This window comes from Cuculus canorus, chromosome 14 (genome assembly GCF_017976375.1).
Source record: "Cuculus canorus isolate bCucCan1 chromosome 14, bCucCan1.pri, whole genome shotgun sequence".
NCBI classification, from domain to species: Eukaryota; Metazoa; Chordata; class Aves; order Cuculiformes; family Cuculidae; genus Cuculus; species Cuculus canorus.
The window spans coordinates 4,557,142-4,580,706 of record NC_071414.1 but is presented as its reverse complement, the minus strand read 5'-3'; the positions used below and the strand labels follow the sequence as shown (position 1 = coordinate 4,580,706).

The 23,565-nt window shown below is 37.0% G+C and overlaps 2 protein-coding genes across 2 annotated transcripts in view; one reads left to right on the top strand and one right to left on the bottom strand.

The window, feature by feature from the left end:
* Positions 1–23,565, top strand: part of DOCK2 (dedicator of cytokinesis 2) — a 174,246-nt gene that overhangs the window by 62,958 nt on the left and 87,723 nt on the right. The window contains exon 27 of the mRNA XM_054079776.1: positions 2,711–2,806. Coding sequence (XP_053935751.1) covers positions 2,711–2,806 — 96 coding nt within the window. The remainder of the gene's footprint in view (positions 1–2,710; positions 2,807–23,565) is intronic.
* Positions 9,980–23,565, bottom strand: part of INSYN2B (inhibitory synaptic factor family member 2B) — a 33,047-nt gene continuing 19,461 nt past the window's right edge. Inside the window, exons 2-4 of the mRNA XM_054079777.1 lie at positions 15,746–17,928; positions 12,501–12,575; positions 9,980–10,293 (exon numbers count right to left, since the gene is read on the bottom strand). Of these exons, the coding sequence (XP_053935752.1) occupies positions 10,107–10,293; positions 12,501–12,575; positions 15,746–17,136 (1,653 nt within the window). The 5' untranslated portion in view covers positions 17,137–17,928 and the 3' untranslated portion in view covers positions 9,980–10,106. The remainder of the gene's footprint in view (positions 10,294–12,500; positions 12,576–15,745; positions 17,929–23,565) is intronic.

Below are 23,565 nucleotides of genomic sequence, written 5' to 3'. Positions count from 1 at the left end.
TGTGAAGAGAAGCATATTTTTTTTGATGAACATATTCCATTAAATGGAATAATCCAATTCATGTTTTCCAAAGGAACATTTATATATGGTACACGTAGTTAATTTAGCTTCTGGAAAGTCTTATGTTTAACCAAATGGACTGCAGCCAAATGGTGTGTTTGCCGTGTTTCACTAAAAACATATGTCATCCTTGTAAAGTAAAACATTATCTAAGCAAATGCCTGTTGCACTGGGTTGCCAGACTGTTTTCTGAAGCTAGAAACTGTTAAAATGAAAGCTGAAATCTTGTCTATAGGCAATGTGTTAAAACACTGTTTAAGTTAAGTGAGCGATGCCGATATTGAATGCCTAATTGTTTCTTAGGTTATCAAGAAGAAAATCTCATTTTCATAAAGAGACTGTTTGAATTCATTTGCTAGTATTTCTCTGAAAATTCAAAGGCTTAGCGGAAAATAACCTTTGCATGCTTGAGCATATATTATATTTTTTCTAGGAAAGACGTGTTATGTGCTACTTTTGAATTCAGAATAGAGCTCATCTTTAATAACAGAGTCATGGTTAAATGTTAAAACTATTATTTAATATTCTGAACTGTTACTAATAATGGTATAGCACATACTCAAATGCGGAAGGAAGTGAACTTAGATTATAAGAGCCCTCATCTTTGCATTTTATGAAAAAGGCAAACTATTGAACAAGTGAATTCATTGTGCCCAAGCAAAGTGCTCCTACGTATAATAGTTTCTAATTTTTTACTGTTGCTTTCTGTAATTATAATGTTAATATTATAAGAACAGCTATGCTGAATGGATTTATCTTGAGTTGTAATAGTTGGTCTTGCTTTCTAGCTGTAAAGTAAAGCTTTCCAAAGTGAAAATCTTATGAAGATGCTCTAGTGCCAAGGGCTGCCGCTGCTCCTCATTTCAGTGGCAAGGCTAGATTTTCCTTTTCTCCTGGGAGGTCGGCTGTGCCAATATGTTTGTTAGGAGGACTAAGATATGCTGCTTGTACAACAGAGAGGCCAAAAGATTCTGGCTGTTGCTGTCAGAATGAAAAGTGTCATTCTCATTACAACTTTACTGAAGTCTGAAGAATTTGCTTTGCTGTGTGACAAAGCACTGCAATTTTACTGCAAGGAAACATTATTTTATCTCAGAGGTTTTTAAAGGAAAATGAAAAAGAGTAGAGGCAAGAACGTATCTGATTAATTATTAAAGTTGAGATGGGGAGAGATGTGCTGTATGTTATTTTTAATTTGCAGTTAATTCCAGTAAAAAGTTACTTTTAAAAAGGTAAAAAAAACAATGGCCTTTACATTTTTCCTATCAATTTGATTGGCATAAACCTTAAGGCTCATAGTACGCATATTCAGAGTGGAGAAGATGACAGAGAAAGCAGCTTTGTCGAAGTACTTCAACAAATGTGTCTTCTGTGCAGCAACTCTCAGGTCTTCCTATAAATATGGGACTGTAACAGAGAAATTTAAATCACAAAAAGAAAATGCCAACCACAAACAAATAGTTCTGTTACTACGTTGTTTGTTCATAGGGTATAGTAACTTTAGAAATGCTGTGATAGGCAGGAGGATAATTTAGGCTTCTGTATATCATAGTTCAAGGACAAAGTAAGACTAAATGGAAATTGTAAATAAATGGCTAGGTATGAGAAGGTCTCTGTTGCAAGGGATGCTGGCCTGATGCAGGTTAATCAAAACAGGAGAAAGGAAAGAGACGGTGTTGGATGTCTCAGGAAGAAGTCAGAAGCAGTTTCTCCTGGGGTGATATTGCAGCTCAGCCACCTAAAACACTTCTAAGAACTCACCGTGGCTTCTGTGATTCTGGTGTTCTCCATATGACTTTAGAGGTGCCTTGTTTGGGCTAAGCTAATATTTTTCTTCTATTAGGAATTTATTTAGAAATTTTCTTTGTTGTATCATTGCATGCTAATTTCCAAAGCTGTCTAGTGATCAGAGTGAGGTCAGTGAAATCGGTGAATATAAGTGTTTTTTTGTTTTATAAGTGCTCAGTGTTTCAACATAAATAATCAAACGTCCTTTTGCAGGCAACACGCCAGAGGTACTTGTCGCTTGATGTGAGCTGATGAACGTTTGCCACTGGGCCTCTGAGATCACTCAAAACTGGGTGTGGGCAGGTGGTGGGTCTCTAGTGTGGTCTCAAGTTGACCCATACTTTGGCAACGGGGCCAAGGAATAAATTGTCTGTGGTCTGAGCCCTCACAGAGCTGCAATGGGAAAGAAAGAAAATTTTCTCCTTCAAAAATTATGTACTTTGTGACTGCAAGCTAAGAATATTACTGAGCTCCAGACTGCCCTAAGGGCCATCGGCAGATGCGGAGAGCTATGATACGATTTGCTTTGGTTATCTGCTACCAAGGAGTTGCTGTTAAGTCATCGGTTGGGTTACCGGGAAAACACAATTCCCTTGACTGGATAATGAGATGTGACTATCTGAAAAGGAAAACCAGTTATGGGATAGATAGTCCTAAAATTGGACCGTGCCACTTGAAGTAAGTGTTCTGCTGAAACTGCTGGAACTAAGGAGCACAGTGAGCAAGAAGAGTTAGTGTCATTCTTTCAATAGGGTGATAATGTTATACAAGTTCAACTGTCAGAGTGAGAATAATTGGTTTCTTCTTTTTATTACAAGAGAGATGCATTTAATACCAAAAGCGTTTTTTTTTTCATTTACAGGCATCAACCTATCAGCATATACAAGAAATAATGGTACAGTTATTACGCACAGTGAACAGAACTGTTATTACAATGGGGCGAGATGATCCCTTAATTGTGAGTAATATTTTAATTCATTTTTAATGCTTTGAAAGTAATTTTATAGTTATCCTGAAAAAAATGCAAATTTAGCAGTTGTGGAGTCTTTGTTTGTGGAGTTAAGATAAAAGGTCTATAGCTTTATTCTTTTTTTCATTCCACTGCCTTTTGAAATGTAGTTGGATACTGTGAAATTTATGCATCCTTTAAAGAACCCCCCCCTAAATCTGAAGTTAATTGCTCTTTGCGACAGATGTGTGTTTTACAAGCCTGCTTAAAGGGCGTGCTTTAAAACATTGAAAATAGTGTTTCTAGTGATCTAGGGTGGAAGTGTCTGTGTAAAACTAAAGAAACAAACAAAAAGACTAGCTTATACAAATAATTGGTGGATGCTCTGTTTCTCCCAGGTTTTCTCTGTGCTTTACTTTTGGATGGGTTATAGTTTTTATGGAACAATTGCCGTTCTTGGCTATTTCTGGAAAATGATGCCCTGTGTGCACAGGAAAAATATCTGGGGACATGCTGGCACTGAGCACTTGCCTGAGATGTTTGTGGTGATTCCATGGTTTGAGAGTCATAGTCAAGGACAGATTCTGCAATTTATTCTGATATAAGTACATATCTCATGAGTATTCCTCTTGATTTCGGCTGTTTGTGAGAATGCGAGCCAGTGATGTTCTGTGGGCATTATGGAACTTGCCCTTCAGACTGTGCACTTAGGAGTTGTGTATTAATAGTTTGTCTGTAGGCATTTACATTATTCTGCAAACTGACGAGCAGCATTAATTTGATTGCTTTGGCCACAAGAGTTATATTGCATGTCTTCTAAAACGTATTTTGTTTCCTTGTTCATTTCTGTTGGAAACCCAGAAGAACAATTTTAGGTCACTGCCAGTAAGACCATGTGTCTCCTAGTGATTTTTCTCCTACTAACTGAGTTCTTCAGAGGAGTTATTTGCCAACGGTTGCTTCAAACTCTGTGGTGGTGGATCTGCAAGTTATAGAAATCATATCGTTAACTGTTACCCTCCTGTTTACAACCTTCTGGCTTATGTCCATGGTCATAACAGGGTGAGGTTTTGAATGAAGACCCAGTGAACCTTCCCATTCTCTACAGTGTTTGTAAATGTTTTCTGTATTTGCGAAGAAAGCGTTGTTTGAGTGTAATGGTTGATGTCATCGGTCTGTTAAGGAGTAATTCTGGATATCATAAACAGTAAATGAAGAAGCAAATTGAAACTAGTAATCCTGCAAAAAAGATTATCATTAGGAAACATTAGGAAATCATCATGAAATAAGCTGCTTACAGTCAATTGAAATGGCTTGGAAAATGTTTGGGTTTATTCACTGGGGGTTTTCTTGGGTTTTCTTTTCCTCATATCTGCTTAATTTGTTCAGCTATGTTTATCAAAAAAGATCAAGTCCCCTGTGAGTTTTAAAATACAGATGTCTGAAGGCTAATAATGCCCATAAGCACCTATGCCAAAGTGTATATTGGGTGTTTCAGTGGTTTCCTAAAGCAGAATTCCAAGTACGAGGTTTTCTAGAGCTGAGACAAGGTCTCTCAGCAGAGTTGTCTCTTACATGTGATGTGTAAAGAAATTATTTGTAACGAAGAAAATGGTCTTTTGGATTCAGAAAGAGCTGGCAAAATAAGCTCATTTCATGCTCTGTGTGGTACCTTTTGCTCACTCAAGTAATGTGTGGGTCTGCTTTATAACTTCTTGAGAACTGAGCTTGTCGAAAGCCTGAATGCTTAACCTTTGGAAAAGGAAATAGATAGTCAGGAATTATGGCCTTGTGCAGAGTTCTTTGGTGAGCGAAAGTTGCTAAAAGTGTGGTGAACTCTGCAAGTACAGGTGGGGCATACGGAATAGCTGCAGTTAGACTGTGTGGCTGATGTTACATGGATGAGTGACATTTCCGTTGGACAAGATCTGTCATTTACTTTCAGGAGAACAAGTTACTCTTGAAGAGTACTGGATCTTATTTGCCTGTTTGTGTGTTTTTTGGTTTTTTTTTTTTTTTACATCCTGGCAGGGATAAGAAGGTTAACTTTCATACTGAGGCATCCTTTTCAATATCTTCTATGACAGCTCGTTGATAAAGAAGGAGGCAGAGGATATTTGCATTACAGTTACCATTATCTTCCCTTGGTACGATGCCAGTTGAATCTGAGGGCAGATGCTGCCTTGTGCTCAGCTGGTACCACCATGCTGTGGGCTTTGTTTGGTAATTACAGGGAATTACGGACTAAGAAGGACATAATCCCTTCAGGAGAAGGTGTGGCTAATGGAAAAGGAATTGGACTTTCTGTAGCTACTGCAGAGAAGACTTAAATGACGCTCTTGCCTTTGTTGTGATGTTTTGGCAGTTGAAGGCTTGGTTATTTATTAAAAAACAAATAAAAACCTTGACTGTTTGTAGTTGTGAAGTGTTTCTAAACTTGGAATGAAGAGGGACAAATTTATTGTCTGAAATTTGACTGTTCAAGCTTTAATACTTTATGAAATTTAGACTTCAATTAAAGGGCACTGTGCTGCAGTGAAGTCATACTACATTAATTATAGAAGGGAAATGCACAGAAAAACATAGAGTACAGAGTGCTTAATTCAGTATTGGTTAGGTAAACAAAAATATAATAAATCCGTCATATACATCTTAAAGCTTTCATTTGGTACTCCCAAACTTGATTTTGTTCACAATATCAGTTTAGCATGAAGGAAAGAGTGTAGTAATGTTACAGAGAAAAGGTTTTAGACAGTATTTATATAAGATACTGTACAGATAAAGACTTCATAAAGAGAACAGTGTGCCATGTTAACCAAAGCTGTTCTAGATCGCCTGTTTCTGCAAAAAAATAATACTGTTTGGGGAAATAATGACCAGAGAAACCATTCTGGAGAGTTGCCATGGTTGGAGAGTCTTCTTTTCCGATGTGCACATGGTCTAGCTAGAGGTTAAAGCTTTTTTATTCAGTATTCAAATGGAAATTCTTTCTCTATCCAAAAAAGTTGCACAAAGGTTCCATGAAGACTATTTATTCATTTGCTGTTCTTTTTTTGTTTTCCAAAGAGCAGTTGTTCGCTTCCTTTGGAATTTGAATTTACTTTGTTATTAAATCCTGAAACCTAAGGAAAATATCTTTTTTTTTTTTTATTGCAAAAGGTAATATCACATTTAAAGGACCTGGAAAGTTAGAAAACATACATTAGATAATACATTTTATTAGGAAGATGTTTTGTGTCTAAGCTAGCAAAATTATCAAGTATTGTGGCTTTTTGAAGAGAGCTTTGGGGCACTGTAAAACCCCTACATGAACTGCTGTTCCATCTCTGAGAGAAATCTGGATTTTATTGATTCTGGTTTTTTTAAAGAAGGTTAGGTTGACTTCATAAAACAGCTGTTTCGATGTAGTCATTGTGGAAGATGCGATGTTCTGGGCAATATTTTATAAATAGCTGGTTGTAGTTGTCAATTAAATGTCTTTCATGGAAGCCTACCATGTTTTGTGTGCAAGGGCTGTCGAGTAGCTGTGATTTTATGGAGTGATGTTGTTGATTTGTGGATTTTGAAGGTTTTCTGAATTTTATTTAAGAGCACGTTTGTATGTGTTTTTAAGAGTTGTTTCTTTCTCTAGGAGCTGGTTTTAGGCACTACACTGTAATTTTCTAAATCAGAGAGATTTTTATAACCAGTACTATTATCTTCTAACAACTAACTTCTATTGCATTTCCAATCTTGACATCATAAATTGCATAGTGTATATCTGGTGTTTTGTTTTATTATTTTATGTATGAATTAATAACTAGTTACCAAAATGCTTTAAAACATTAAACAATAAAGCTAAAAACAATGCTTACCTATTACATGTTCACACAGTTTAGATTCTCCAGTTGTGTTACAAAGTTGTTAAGTTAAATCTCGACAAAACAGAGCAGCTGAGCAATCTTACCCTCTTGCTGTGTCTGATGCCCTCTGTGACTGACACTTTCCCACTGTTCCTTTTTAGTGTAATAAACAGCCTTTTGCCTCAATGTTGTCTTTAAAAAGTTATGTAGGAAAGACCGTATGCAGAGAAGACTCGTTATACTAACTTCATGCGTTTGGTAGGTGTGGTTTTATTGTGAAACTCTGATTCTCCTTCTTTTGTAGGAGTCACACTTCTGGCATACTTCTACTTTATCTAAAGTGAAATTATTGGGTTTTTTTCTGTTCATGGTAGTCAGAGCCACTGCAAGAAGAATGATGGAGTTCTGTCTCTGTTTCAGATAAGCCTTTAGTATGAATCTGAAATATATATTTTAGAACTTGGCTGACTGTGCTACTACTGCTGACTCAAAAAAAATCTCTCTCTTCTTTAACTGAAGTCCTGAAGCAGAGAACTCAAGGAGCAACCTTTCTGAAGGACAGTGCTTTAGCAGCACTGTAATTTCATGTTTTCTCAGGGAAAATAGGTGTCTTGAAGGGAGTGACTCGGAAAACACTGAACAGAGGGTAAACTGAGAGACAGGTGAATATTCTTAACTTGCAGCACTGGTAGCTGAGAGTTGACTGGCCCAGATACCTCAAATGTTTCCCTACTGTTGTGTGTTCATATGCTGAAAAGCAAATTTCATATCTGTACATGGATAATCCATACTTTAGTGATTGAGAGAAAATTGAAAAACAACCAATTGAGGAATGTAGAAAACAAAAGCTGGGAGATGAAGGATTAAAAATTGTCTACAATTCTGAATTACAGCGGGGTCAGGCATTAAAATAATAAACTTGTAACCATTTATATCAGTAATCTTCAGTTTTTCAGAAGTATCGATATTTGTTCAGGCCATAAGAAAGACTTAGGGCCTTACAGCTGTCTGCGGTTGGACTTCCTTAAACCCAACAGAGTGTATCTATTCTTGCGTTGTTTTACTGACCTCAGGAATTGATTAGTGGTATGTGGTGAACCAAAATACCGTGGACTGGGTAATCTGAATACTTTGAAAATATATTGAAGATATTGTATTCATTATATACACAAAACCAAAACAAGACAGCTTAAAATAAGCTATTTTGTGTGCTTATTGGCAAAAGATTGATTTCATATAATAATAAATATTTGAAAACAGGTTCACTACGGAAAGTTAATTATTGGGCTTGCTAGTGTTATGCCTGTTGGTATTGCATATTATTACACCTCTCCAACAAAGCATATTAATTTTAATATTATTTTCATACAGAAGAAAAATTTGCACACAAATAAATCCTTCATTATATCAATTATAGATAGTAATGCAAAATAGGAATGGTGTTGACATACCAGCTTAAGCAGTATATGTATTTCAGTGTAATAGAATGACATATTCCTGATGTAGCAATTTAATTCTGACCTGTGTTATACCCACAAACTATTACTGAAGAGCCTTTCTGTCTCACTAAAGGCATCCTTTTTGCTAGAAAAAAGTCTCATAAGGCTTTTCTCCCAAAAACCGTTTGAGATAATAATTTTGTGTCATTCATTTTGGTACTGAATGATCTTAATGTGGAAATGTTTTCTGAAACTGTCAGTCCTCTAGAATTTTGATAAATTAATCCATGTCACATAGTGTACTGTCTTCTAAAAGAAGAACAGCTTTATCAAAAAACTGAATTCTTCCAGACAAAATTATTCTGTGCAAAATTGTTTTTAATGTGTTTTCAAATGTGTAATTAATTCTAAGAATTCAAAGAACAGAGAAATGTACAAAAAATGGGCAGACATTTTAAACTAACATTGCACAATTAATACAATATGATTTAGAAAAATAGGATCCAGGGATTAACCTATTGGATACCCTGGCACCAGTCGAACTAGTTAATCAGAGTCACTTCTAAGAAAAGATTTGCTGTACATTCCGCTAAACATAAAATATATTATTCAGGCTTTACTGTGTGCCCTTTGAACTTGCTTCGGAGAACCTTTTCTCCTCTGTCCCCCATATGAAGGGTTGGCCTTGTTTTCATGATCAAAACAGTATCACCAACCTTAAATTAAGTTACATTGGCATATTCTGCGTTAGCTTGTAGCTCAGCTATTTTTGAAGGAAAGTAGTAGCTGTATTGACATCTGGTAAAAACTTTTCAGCAGATATTTTTTTGGTATTATACAGGTAAAGTCATTAAATATTATTTTTATTATCATCTTTGTATCATATATGTACCTCTTTATATCTTAGGTCCCCAACTCCCCACCTTGGCATATTTTCGTGTAGTGTTACGGGTCTCAAATGGACCAATGAGTCATGTGGTTTAGCAAGACAGTAGTCAAAGCGGTAACTCCCCTTTATTCATCAACTGCATGATGACACCTGAGGTGTTACGTCCAGTTTTAGGATTCCAGGTAGATCAAAGACAGCAATGTCCTAGAGGGGGACCACCAAGAGGGCAGTGGGCTGCAGCACATAACGTGTGAAGAAAGAGAGTGAAAACCGGGTTGGTTCAGTTTCTAAGAAGTGAAGGTTTAGGAAGGGGATGATATCTGTGTAATTCTTCTTGAGGGTGTGTTTGGGTAGGGCAAGTTGTAGCAGACACCAGTTAGGAGACAGGAAATTCAGATTAGATTTTAGGAACAAAAATAGGAACAGCTGCCCCCAAGGAGTTACGGATTCTTGTCTTTGGAGGTACTCAAAACTCAAATTTACTTATCTGGACCTTGCTTTGATAGGAGGTTAAGACTAGACTTACCCAGGTATTATCTTGTTATAAGATCCTGCAATTCTTAGAAGGGAAGTCTATTAAATGGCTGAAACTTCTAAATGGTTGCTTTTTCAATTTGAGTGCAGAGTGAACCTTACCTGAAATTCTTTTTTGTTGTTAAATATTAGGTAACAGCAAACGATTATTTGTTTGAACGATGCAGATTCCCCTGAATTTATTCTTGATTACGTGATTTGTTTAAAGATCAATGAAGTTATTTCTTTTTAGTACATGCTGTATATAATTAGGAAATAAATACTGTCTGACACCCATAGCTTTGTTTACAGTTGGTTTTTAAAGAAGAGATTTAAACCTCATTATTTTTCAAACGTTGAAAAAAAGTCTTTACAAAGCATATGAAAGTGTCCTTGGAAAAAAAATGAGAGAGCTTCCTTTTGAAAGAAATAACTTCTTTTTGGAAATAGTACCTTCATGTGTCTATTCAATGAGATCTTTAAATAAATTCAATTCTGATTTTTCTTATGCTCTAATTAAACACTTTTTAGCTTTGCTATATTATAATAGGTCATTTTCAGGTGTGTGCTCTGAAAACTCCTTCTGTTCTGGTGGCTTTTAAAATTTGAGAATATCCTTAAGGAAGTCAAATCCACCAGAAGCATTTTCTTTTGACTTTTTTTGTTTTTCTTCTTAACTCCTTTTTCTCTGGAGCTGGATGATCGGTTGGTGGCTTCTGAGGTGAAGCTGGTGCTGGATTTTGCTCTGCTTGATCCAGTGCTTTCAAAATCTGATGAAATCTTCCTTCTTGTTGTCTGAAGTCATACTCTACACTATGGAAAAATGAAGAGATTTAAGCTAGTAAGTGAGAAATCCCCTCTTTAAAAAACATATGGAAAGGATGCTTACCTTATTAGAATAATATGGCATTATTCATTATTTGAGCCTGGTTAAAACACAAGGGTGTATAGGATGCTGCTTTCAAAATAAGATAATCTCTTAAACTTTTCAGAGGGAAACGTTTTTCTTTAAGAACTGCAGCACTGTACCCAACACAATGAGACAAAAATTGAAGGACAGAAAATGTACTAGGTTGCTCTTTCAATGCTTTTTATTCAGTGGCTTAGTTTTGATACTGTAATCTGATTCAGTTATTTGCTTGGCATGAATTCAAAGCTCTCACATGCTTAACATTGTTAAATGTGAATGTGTCCTGTTAGGAGACCTGCTAGGACCAAAAATATATGAAATTAAGCCCATACGTAAGCCTTTGAGATAAGTAGTATTGATTAACTGGAAAGTAGAACGTAGCTAATTTTTTCCGTTAAGCCCTATAATTATCATTGATGTCAAATGAAAGCTAAGATATTAACTGGATAAGAGTGAATATGTGCACAAAAATAAACATATGGTTCAAAGGAAACAATGTGGATACTGATTAAAGAGTCTGACTACCCCGTACAGTGAAACTAAAACAAAGTTAAAGAAATTAATTAACAAGTTACATTGCTGGAATTAATTAAAAAGATGCATTGCTGAATGTGGTTGTTCTTTATTTCAACCATCTTTTCTGGGCAGGAGAGTGGGAGTTGTAGCAGCACTGTCTTCTGTGGAGCTTTTAGCGGGCAGAGGGAAGAGTAGAAAGGAGATAATTCTGTTTTTGCTAATGTGAACATGTTTAAATATCATAAGACCTCTATAATACTACTACATATGACCATCTTTGAAGGGGTAAAAACTATTTTGGAGATGTTTCAAATTAACTTCTCGTTAATTTTACTACGTAATATCTAACCTCAATACCTGATCTCCACAATATGTGAGTGGCAAGCTCCTTAACTATCGCGATTTTAGGAAAAATAACCTTTAAAACTTACGATGCATTAGAAAGGCGGTATATATAGCAAAAGATACAGGCATGAAGTTGAAAAATTAGCCCATCAGCTGCAAAGCCCTTTAAGTGAAGTGTCCCTCACGTAAAAGGAATGCAAAAAGACAGGATTTAAATAACAGTATTATATTTTCTCCCTTAACTTTGGTTTGAGTACGTATTCTCTGCCTCTCTAGATGCTGTCTGAGATATTGTATGTACGTTTTGACTATTGATTCACCTTCCTGTTCACTCTCCCGAGTCTGCAGTGTATGGCAGTGCTGGAAAGGATCTGAAATGAACCGTGAGCTCCAGCTCTGATTATGCTGCACTTGTGCAAGACATTGCTTAATATTCAATGAAGAGCTCAATGAATCTTGTGGAATCAGATAAGTGAAGATGTATGTTTTCTGCCTCGTGACTGAGATTGAAGAGATTAGATAATGTGTTTGTAAATTGGTGGAAGCCCTGTAAAGTCTCTTGCTGATTCTCTGAGCTCCGTGTGCAGTATAACGTAGACTTTGTACCTGCCAGCTTTGCGGCTACCAGCTGGCACGTGGATTTGCATAGACATGGCATTTGCATCACACAGAGCTTCCAGAACACAGCACTTCAACTTTTTTTTCTGTCATAAGAGTTTTATCTAAATTGCAGTTTAAATTTGGAGCGACTTACACTCAAATTGCACTCTCTTACAATAACAACAAATAAACATTTACTGAAGTAAGAAGTGTGGGAGTTCTGTTTTTGTTCTGCATATAAACATGAACTATAGCTACAGCTTACTGGCGTTTGGAGAATTGAGCATCTATCTTTTCCAAGATCTAAATTTATTGCGGAAATCCTAGCTTTAAAAATAACACGCAAAGGGAATTCCATGGCCAGAAATGGCATCAAAGGTTTCCAGAGCATGCTAGTAATAATAATATTGTGAAGCATTAGTGGGAAGTCTCTGAATTCTCAGAAGTACAGTAGCTCTTTCAGATAATGCCAACATTCATCATTTTTTACTTGGGAAAACAAACAAACCACCTCACACATACCGTTTCTTTTTTTTGTCAAAAGCTGGATGAATAATAACCGACGCCTCGTACAGCTGTAAGCAAAGCATTGTATCGTACATTTGAGAGAGATACAGACAGTACGAAACTGCGTGAAGGACTGAGGTACCTGTAAATGATACACGCGGTGTTCTGGCAGGTGCTGCAGTTGTTGAGGTCTTGACCAGTGTGATAGAAGTTGCGCCTGTAATAGACAGCAGTTCACGTAAAGTCTTTATATAGATGCATTCAAAGATCTCTGAATCTTTCAGGACTAAAAGTTCACCACTGTTCACCACTTCTATTATCCTTACCGATACTTCTAGTGTCAAATTCTGAATTATAAGGTTGCTTTAAAAAACACAAACTGTATGCTGATTTATGTTTTTGTATTACATCTTTCCACCTCATGCTGTTAAGATTGTGGTTGATGTTTTTTGTGTCAATACTCGCAATGAAAACATTTAGGCGTGTGCCTGCTTATAAAGACACTTTAATGTGTTTGGATATCCATTTTTTTTAGCAAATCAATCTGGCCTCTACTCTAATGCTTTTCATCTTTCCTGGTGTTGTTTTCTCGCTTGAGGAGAAACAAATGAGATTTTTACTGCTGAGAGTATGCAGTTTTGGAGTGTTGAGAAAACATGAGAAGTGGCTTTCATACTTTAACAGCAACTAGAGTTGAATTATTTTTATGATGGAAATATTTGTATTCGAAACACTTTGAGGTCGATGGATCATTACATTTGAAGAATGCATAACACTTATTTAACGATTTTTATCTGAATTAGCAGAAAAAAATTTTCTAATTGCTTTTGGGATTCAAGTAGAGATTCTTCACCTGCGTGGTTGTTCTGCCTCCACAAATATTTGGAATGTTAAGTTTTACTCTTAGATGTAATTCTAGCAAGAGGGATTGAAGCTTATCATTTAATCACTGTTTGAAACTGTAAAATGATTTTTTCTGACCATGTGGTAAGTGAACAGAAGTGAACTTGTAAATATTGCTGAATAATCTGATTTGGTTTCACGGCAAGATACGTTCTGTAGTGGTTGGATTTGCAAACATAGTTGAAGCTTGTCCACTCTGTTGTATGTAAGGAAGATGTTCTTCCATGTGAGGAAGAAGGACTAAGTGGTTTTTTCTGTAACTTCTGAGAGAACCATAGTTGAATGGTAGTTGTCTAAAATAGACCATAGACAAGTGATTGCTTAAGCTTGGCATACACTTAGATTTCTCTCCCCACCTCCCTTTGGATTTTGCTTCCAAATGGCCCTTTTGGGGTTTAATGTTCTATGAGTGGTTTTGCTTTTTAGTTGTCAGCATGTCTATGTGGATTTTGTCTGTTGTGTCTAGGATTTACAAAGCTGGGGCTTGAGAATTCTATGAGCTTTTTGGATAGAGAAAAATGACTAAGAAAAACCCTCTGAGAGGACAGTTGGAGCTAAATTGTATGGGAAAAATGTTACATGGAACAAAATCCAACGTGGGCTCAGTGGACACTAACAGAAGTATTCTAATGCCAACAGGCAGATGGAGATTGGTGGTTAATGTTTCCAGATAAAAAAGATAACAAGTACAGAGTAAAATTACATGTTAACTTGATTTACCTTATTTTGATTTGTTCAGTGTGTAAATTCATCTTTGGAGTATAAGTTGGAGAATTATTTATCAGAGATGTAAGAAGGTAATTTCAATTCCTCCATACAACACTCTGAGAAAGAAAGTATTCTTCAAATACATTTTTTATTCATAAAATTTGTGAAAACTGGGGCATACGAAGTTGTGGCTTCAGATAGTTATATCCTGACAGTTTTTGCACAGCCGGACAAAATTTTTCTGTCTACATGGGAACAAGTGCAAAGACCTAGTGCGGAACCGTGTGAGCAAACCACTGTTGTGTTCTGTGCTATTTCTGTGCCATTGAACCTACACAAGAATCTCAATGCATTCACCTTCTCATGATGTTTGCAGAGTTTCTGGAAATGTGAAGAATCACTGGATTTATTCCTTAATTGTAGTCAGTAGATACTATTGATCTGTTTTAGAATTGAGGATGCAGTTTTGTGTACAAACCAGTTACACATAAATGCTTATTTTGGATGCCCAAGCTAGCTATGCTAAGTATGAAACTAAAAATATGGTAACATACATGTCCTGTTGATTTATCTTGAAAAAATGAGTTAAATGGGACCTTTATTCTCTTGATGCTTTGTAAGATTTGTTTGTGTGTCTTGCGAATGCAAAGATTATTTGATGAATATACTATAGTATCATAAACCAGAACTTTAGGACATATCCTAGTGGCATTTGCTGTAACAGATACTGTTAATGGTTTGCAAAGAGTTATTAGGATATACTAAAACCTGTTTTGAGCATAGAGTTATTCAAAGTTCTATTTTAACCTTGTCCTGAAAAGATGTCCAGACTTTAGGTATTGGTTATGTTTATAGTTGTATTTATAATGTGCAAGGAAGTTGCTTAAATAATTAGATGAATAATGCTTGCAGCCTTGGCAAAGAGTCACTATGAGAGCATGTTAAAGATAGATACAGATCATGTGTTCTTACAATAGTGCAGAAATGAGTTGCTCTCAAATCTGAGATACCTACGTGAGTTCTTGCTAACCCTCCTCACGTGCTGTACACTCATAGGTTCACGCATTTTTAAGCATCTCCCTTCACGTCCCATGAAAGATTCTTGGCATAGTGAAGCTCTTAAGTTTACCTGGCATTTTGGCTTCTCCTGTTCTTAAGGCATTCCCTTTCAGCAGGTGTGTTATTTGTGATATCCTGAAATGTAGCTAGCAACGTGGTCCCCAAATGTCTGCGGATGCTGGGCTTTAGCCACTGATCATTTTCCTTCTCTATGAAGGCACTAATAATTTATTGAACAGTTTGGTACAAACTGCTTCAGCAGTAGTACCGATTTGACACTAAACGCATCTCTGACCTTGCTGGTAAGAGATAGTTGTCTTGCCGTAGGTGTCTGTAATAACCCATTAGTCCATCAGACTGCTGGGTTTTGTTGCTCTGCTGCATACAGATCTCACCTGGATGGAGGCTGCGGACTCTCAGGTGTCAGTGGCTTTGTATTTGACACCATAAATCTAAACAAAAAAGGAAGTTAATAAACTATGTCTCGCACTGGATTTACTAAAGGCAGTGTCAGCTGAAGCCTAAGTATAAAAAGACTTACTTCTCTGCAGAGGTCCAAATACCAGAAAAAGGGCATAAGATAACATTTTTGCAAACTCATCTTTAAATACTGCAGGAAAGATTTTTTTTTTTAACTTTTTTAGTAGCAAAGGTGAAAAGAATGCTAACATCTACTTTACACTTCAGATGAATTACTGATATTAAAATGCACCATACCCTTCACTGAGGGCTCTGGATTTTTCCAGGTCTTGGATAACATTCAAAAGGATTTTAATCTTCTCCTGGTTCGACTGCAAGGATTCCTCTACAGACTGCAGCCTGCCTTGTAGGGCACAGAGTTCGCCATGTGCCAAATGAATTTGATTTATTTCACTAATCTCTTTGTTGGTTTGCAGTTTTATTTCATTCCTTGGAGGATGAGGCTTTATGTGAAATCCTTCTAAACAGCTGTTACACAGGGAAATATCTGACTGGGCAGATATTTTCTCCATTTCGGTATTACATGACAGAACGGATTTTGATGCATTACTGCTGCTCAATGACATTATTGTGTGATCATCATTTGTTAATGTCACACAGTTGGAATCTGCTTTGTGCTCTCCTGCCTGTTGATAGTCTCCGAGGCCGCAAGGAGATGAACTGTGATTTGATGGAGGTGATAATGGAGTAGTTTCCTTACTGCTCGTATCTTCGTTGGCTACAGGCAGCCCGGAATCACTTTTATCTGCTTCACAAGAGTCAGAAGGAGCGTTACATTCACTGCCATCAGTAGAATTGCTTAGGCAAGGGTATGCTTTTTCGGAATTAGACGACAATGCGCTGTTTTCATTACTTTCATTGCTATTTATGACAGTAGGAGAATGTAGTGAATTACTTAAATTCGTGGCTGTGTCTGGTGCATCCATGGAAACACTGCCGTTTTCCACTTCTTGTGGAAAGCTCACGTGTATGTATTCAGGCACCTGTGTAGAAACAGTTGTCTTCTCTGATACTGAGAAATCATCTGAGTGGTTAGGTCCATTACTTTGTGCTTTTGACGGTCTCTCACTTAACTTACCGTCCACCTCACTATTCCTATATCCGTCTTCCAAATGATCAGTTATTCTTAAGTAACAGAGATCTGAGGACATAATGTCTTGTTCAGAGACGTCACCATTTATTTGGACAGAATTTGCAGGCTCGCTTGGCATTTCTGTTAACGATTTGCTTGCTGCCAGCTTTTTCTTTTTAAAAAGAGGGTAGTGTTTCCTGAGGCTGGGAGATGTTTGTATGGCAATATTCCGAAGCCCCTTCTGAGCCCTTGGAAAAGATGGAGACCAATGGAGCAAAAAATTGTGATCCCTAAATATTTCTGTTTTCCCAGTTGTGAATGCTATGTCTTGGGCAGGATTAGTATCCAGTTCCGTCTCTGTGTGCACACCATCATCCTTGAATCGAACTTGCTGGGATTTGGTCCTGCGGTGCTGTGGCTGTCTCATAAAATCGGCTGAATCCAGACTGTTCCTTTTCAGTAGCACTGGGCGCATTTTCATGTTTTGCTGGGCCATTGAATCACAATTTAGAGTCTGTAAGTAACGTGTTTCTCTGCGACCCATTTCATTTGTCATTTGAAACGTATGTTAAGAGTGTTCCCAAGAGGTGAATAAATACTTTACTCCTGAAGAAGCTACGCTTTTCATTCTTGTCGTTGTTATTATGTGTTCTTTTGACTGACATGCTCGCTTTAAGGATGCTCTTTCAAATTTAATTGCTGATTAGACCAAACACTGAGATAAATTAAATATAAATCTGAAGGGAAGGTTTCTTGTAGCTAGGGAATGCAGATTCCTTGTGTTATGAAGCTAACTCGATCTTTGTCTTACAAAATTGCAACAAGCCATTATGCTTACTAATTTAAAGGTAAGGTTGAGTCTGTGGCTTTCCTTATGGCTCTTATTTGACAGTCAGCTCTTCATTTGTGGTCCAGCTTTTTTTTAATGATGTAACAGTCACATATGTTTTGTTTTCAGGTTGTCTCACCAACAAGCATAGTGACTTTTGGGGGTGTTTTCATTTCTGATGCATAGCTTTATTGTTGGAATACACCCATTAACACCAAACTCAATTGCTTTCTTTAGAGAGATTTTCTCTTCAACCATCTTTTTAATGTTGTGAATAAGACTCATCTTCCCAAATGGTTAAGCAAAACGTAAACACTTGTGAGCGGGCAAAAATACAGCGTCCAGTGGGTTTCAGTAAGAGAACTTATTGATGTGTGGTTGTTACTTCAGTTCTTGCAAACACACGGGCAGTCATATCCAAGTGCCGGTTTCGTTTGAGGATGTTCTGTACATACTTTGGCACCGGAAGAGTGATCCAGACTGAATCGCCAGCAAATGGGGAGTAACAAGAAGTGTTTCCTGAAAGTAAAAAGACAACAGTTGTAGGTGAACAAACTGCCGAAGTCACTTATTTTATTCTCCTGTCTCCCAACACCTTTTCATCTCAAGTGGTTTTGTGATTTTGGCATAGAAACTGCAAAATATTTTCTAGTTTTCAACTGTCTAAGATCTTCTTCATATGAAATATGGAACAACAACAATGTATATAAAATTTTCAGAGTAGTAGTTTGCTCTTTGTGATGAGTACTCGCATGCGGGCCTGAATCTTGTCCCAAATACATATTTTAAATCTTCAGATTTGAAAATGGCTATTAAATATTGTTATGGATGAAACAGGAAAAAGCTGAACAAGGCAAACGTTAGTTTTCAATTTGGAGGCAGGTTGATGTTTGAACAAAACTCAGGGGTTTTTTTTTCTAATTTTTATTTTTTTAAGTTGCTCGTTTCAGTGTGTTCAGATTTGAGTACAACTGCTGGTCAAGGAAAAATAAATTTCTTTTAAATGTGATTCATACAAATGCAACATTTCCTGGGGAGGTGAAATCTCTTTACTGTGCAGTATCAATTATTTGGGGATTGAGACTGTAATTGGTTGCACCACATACATGTAAAGGGTGCTACTCAGTTTGTTTGTGGGAGGCTGGCCTGTCAAACTGGGGTTTGTCACATTTGTCCATAGGTCACCATGAAAAAGACAAAAACTATGTATTTTGAGTGACTACTAAGAAGTACATCTCTGAAAAATAGTTATGACACTGATCTAGTCATAATGAGCATGGATTATGTTAGGAAAAGTAGAGGAACATAAGAAAACATCTTATTATGGAGCCAGCTGTTATCAAAATTTTACTTGCAAGTATTTTCGGGGTTTTTTTTAAGTGTAATATAGCCATTAACGCTTTTTGTACCCCCAAACCTGATGCTGCGACCCATTTGTCACAGCTGGCACTTTACTTACGAGAATGCTTGCCACAGAGATATTTTATTCACAGTTAAAGGTGTAACAAGCATTGATGGCTTTCAAATTCTCTGTGTTTCTTCCATAAAAGCAGTATTATTGGCGGAATCTGAAGTGCTAACAAATTGCTGCTCCAAATGCAGGTTATGGGTCTGAAGGGCTGCACGGGGTATCGTGTCTGCAACATGAACCCCTGTGCGATGATGTGGTCACGGGTGCACAACAGGGTGTGGGAAAGACCTGTCACAACACTTTGCTAATGGCCACGGGATGTGCTGGAGCTGCAGTAAGGAAATGTCAAGGCAGTAAAAGTGAAAACTCAGTCTTGCACCTCACCCGTGTGAGCTGACAGCTTCCCAGATGACTGGCAATCGCATATGGCAAGAGTCATCTTAGTCCTTCAATATTTATATGTCAAAATGTAGGCTGCTTTGATAGAGTTTTCCTGGCAACCTTTCTGTTCCAAATTTAGGTACATTCTGGCTCCCTGAGATACGACACTTAGGTGAGCGTGTGCCATATACAGTTTAATTTATGTATTTTTAATTTCTATGCGTTTTAGCCCGGATTTACCTCTCCAGGTTTCTACCATGTTAAGGATGGTTTTGCTGTTTCTTACCCAAACAGTCTGTGTGGCAGACTTCCTTACAAGTATGAATTCTCCTACTCAGACCATTGCAGAAGAAATTGAGACAAAATTCAGTATATGCAATGAGTAGTGCTGCACCAGTAGCAGATTTTAAGTCCTGACTTTCAAAACTCACTTATGCGATGTACCTGGAAGTTAATTATCTTTACTGTGTCTTTCTTAAATTATGCCATATCTGAAACCTGCTGCTAGAATTAAATGGAATAGGAATAAGAGGAGAAGTTTATGCGCAAGATGGGAAGTTTTTTTATGGGATTTTTAATAAGCCCACCATTTGCTATTAGGAGTACAGGGATTTTTAAGACTGGGGATAAATTCTCAACATTGTGTTAATTTACCATTAACCTTCTTCCCTGCTAATTCACCAGTGGTTTCATTAGTCTTCTGTCTATTATCTCAGTGTACCTTTTATTTAAGCATCGCACAAACTTTGCCATATTTAATTTACAGGAGTTGATGAGATGGGTGCAGTGGGAAAGATACTGTTAGAGAATAAACCAAACTGTTATGAAGCCTTATGTAACGTTTAGGTAATGTAATATAATTTAAGCAAAGTAATAATGTGTTATTATTCTATTATTAAGTTCTGGAAGAAAATGAGTGTTGGATGATTTCACTGCAGAGAGAAATGTTGCATAAAACATGGAGGAAACAAATAAGCACATTAATACCAAATTGTACTTTCGTGGTATGCTCTCCTAAATCACTGTACTGCTTGTTCACTGGAAAGAAGTATACACAATAAACAAGTCAAACAGTTTCTGCAAATAAAGTTCCAGTGCCAAGTGAATTCTGAATTCACATATCGTTCTCTAATTACTGGAGGCTTTATACAGTTTTGTATGAGAATTTATCCAAATACCGCAGTAGCATTCTCCACTTCCCAACACAGCTGCTGTGCTCCAGGCAGATGGACTGCTTTAAAAGTTATTCTTGCCCAATTAAATTCAGAAAGAAGCTTTAGAAGTCTAATCCTTCGTGTTTTAAACAGAAGTGAAAAGCCCTTAAGGGTTTTAGGAGAGCTCTCTACTTTGGCTATAGAGGCATGTGAGCTAGATTCTTGCATTCTTAATTTGTAAATTGTTATTTTAATTATATGTGGGTTTTAGCTAACTGGGCATCCACTGATCTGGCATTTGTATAAGTTGTTGTAATGGAAGTTTTGATCCTGTCATTAGTATTAAAACAAGCTGAAATAAAAAACTATAGGTAGGAATTCTCAAACATTTGGATTGAAAACCCAAATGAGTGAATTTCAATGAGTTATAGGTGTCTGCATTTCTATGAAAAAATCTGTGTAACGTTGCCAATTTACTAAGTTTAAATAACTTTCCCCTTGCCCAGGATATAATTTCTTGTTCTTTTCTGGCATAGCAATTTCCAAGTCTTTTTGCTGGTTATTTCAGATTGGCTGAAGTATGAAAAGTTCTAAGGATCTATTTTAAAGAAATGCTTTCGATATATTGATTTAACTTGTTACTCATAACAAAGAGTGTGTGTCAGTTTAAAACTTAAGTCTTGTAATAACATTAACTGTTTTGGGAGGAGAAATTTACTGGGATTTAATGTTTGCCAGGGTTGCATGGCCTCACATCCAGCCGTGCAGCCTTTTCTTCTCTGTCCCTTTCCCGGGCAGCTGCCTATCAGTCCCGAGGAAATCCCTTGTGCCTTAGTTGTTTTGCTTAATGAACACTATGGGTTTGTTCCAATCTCTTCAATCCCTGGTTTTTGAAGCAAGTGGCTTATTTGGTAGTTAGTATTATTTTTAAATGGTGCATATTTCTCTCTCTTCTTTTCAGTGTTTTGAGTATGTACATCTGGAGTGGTTGGACTCAACGATCTAAGAGGTCTTTTCCAACCTAGTGATTCTATGATTCCATCTTTTTCTTTTCTACTGTTAAAATAAATTTTGATTTCTTTAAGTCTGCATGTGTTGCACATACACAGGTTTCTAGTACTTAAATACAAAGAGGATGGTGGTTCCTTCCACGAGGCACCACATGGAAGAAGACAAGGGGCAATGGTTACAAGCTGGAGCAGGAGAGGTTTTGTCTCAGAATAAGAAGCAATGTTTTTTTTATTGACAGTAAGAACAACCATTCACTAAAACAACTTCCCCGGGGTGTGGTTAAATTGCCATCACTGGAGGTTTTCAAGATGCAATTGGAAAGGGTGCTCAATAATCTCATCTAGGTTCCTTCTCCAAAGAAACATTGGACCAGATGATCTTTTGAGGTCACTTCCAACCTGGACTGTTCTGTCATTCTATGATTCCTGACCTTTTGTCACAATAGTAGAACCTTAGCCAAACTGCGTGGGTTTTCCATTGTCCCCAAGCCTAAAGGTACCCTAAGGTTTGGATCCATCCACGGTCCCAGTCAAGTTGAGATGGTTTGCCTTCTTTCTTTTCAGTGCAGGGCAAGTTTGAAAATGTGCATGTTGGCAAAAATATGATGAGACAGATTGCTGCATATTTTTCTTTTGAGATGTAAAATCTACAGCTGGGATGAAAAATATTCTATCCAATGTAGAAGCAATCTTTAAAATATAAAGGAATAAAGCCATTGAATAATTTAGTGGTTCTGTAACAGTCAAAATTTTAATGTTATTATCCAATTTTTTCTTTGTTCAGTGTTCTCTCAAAGGTAACCTTTAAAGCAAAAATCATAGTAAGTCATATTAGGATGGATTATAATGAACATCTCACATTTTTATAATCTAAGAAACCTCAGTGGAGTTCGCAGTCCTATTTTCTGAAGACTTCTAAGTTCAGCAAGGCCAGAAAGGAATTAATCACAGTCTGGTGGATTTTAGAATGCTTTTCAGTAGTTGCACCTTTAATTTAAGGCAACCTTTATGTTTATAGCAGGCTCTCATATAGTAGCATCTGGTTATTGGGAGACTTCGAGAGTCTGGAGGAGAACTATAAGAGAATAATAGAATATCACTGTGTAAGCAACTGCTAGCATTCTCCTGATGTGAATAGCTTTAAAGATAGAATAAATAAGGCTCATACTTCCTTGACAGCTTCCTAGTCTTTTGGATCATGAAAGCACTTCTATGCTCTTCTCATCCTAAAATGCCTGTTGAGTATTATTGAAAAATTATTCTTTTTCACTTTTGAATAGATCAGTGATTTACTTTTTTTTTTTAAAGCAGTTTGTAACCCCATATACTGCCAGGTTAATGCATGGGGGAAAAAATCTAAGTTGTAATACAAGTTTTCATTTATAAGGGGGAGTGAGTAAAATCAAAATGCGTCTGAATACGTTTTTCCTTTGTGTGTTTTCCTGTTTTGTCTCAGGTTCCAGGGTGTTTCCTAATGTTATCGTACACTTATTTTGGATTAGAGATGGATTTGGCCAATTATCAGGTTAGGTTACAATAACAACTCAGTTATTCTTGGTACCTGGACCAACCCACATCCGGTTACGTGTTTTCACAGCATCTTTAGCATGGTTCTGCTCCACTCATTTCACGAGTGTCCCGACAACTCCCTCTGCTTCCCCAGTCAGTATTAGCAATGGAACATTTCCAGACTATAGGGTTGGTAAATTGCTACTGTTGGTTTCAGCACAAATCTATAGGTTTGGAGTTGGTCCCATGCACGTCGTTCAAAAAGGTACTATTATTAATTCTAGTGTTCAATCAGCAGTTGTCGCTGTGATGTGGACCCTGCAATTAGGTGCTGTCTTTCTTTGGGCACTTGCACTGATTAGTTTCACGGTATTACTGTTTTCAGATTGGAGGTTAATGAAATGATTAATGTTTGTGGCAGTCCTTTGAGTCCGAGTCGATCTTAAAAGTACCCCCATGAAGCAATTAACTGCATGTGAGAAATGAAGTTGTGAACTAGGATAATCACCATGTAGAGTGATTGGATATCTTGGGCCCAGACCACCGGATCTTTCTTCAGATACACATTATTAACCATCAGGGCACATAGCATGCCATCCTCGTCTGTGTAACAGCAAAATCCAGCCAAGTACTACTCTCTTTTCCTTGATGTGACCCCTTTAATGTATTGTGAGTTTTTATGTTTACATAG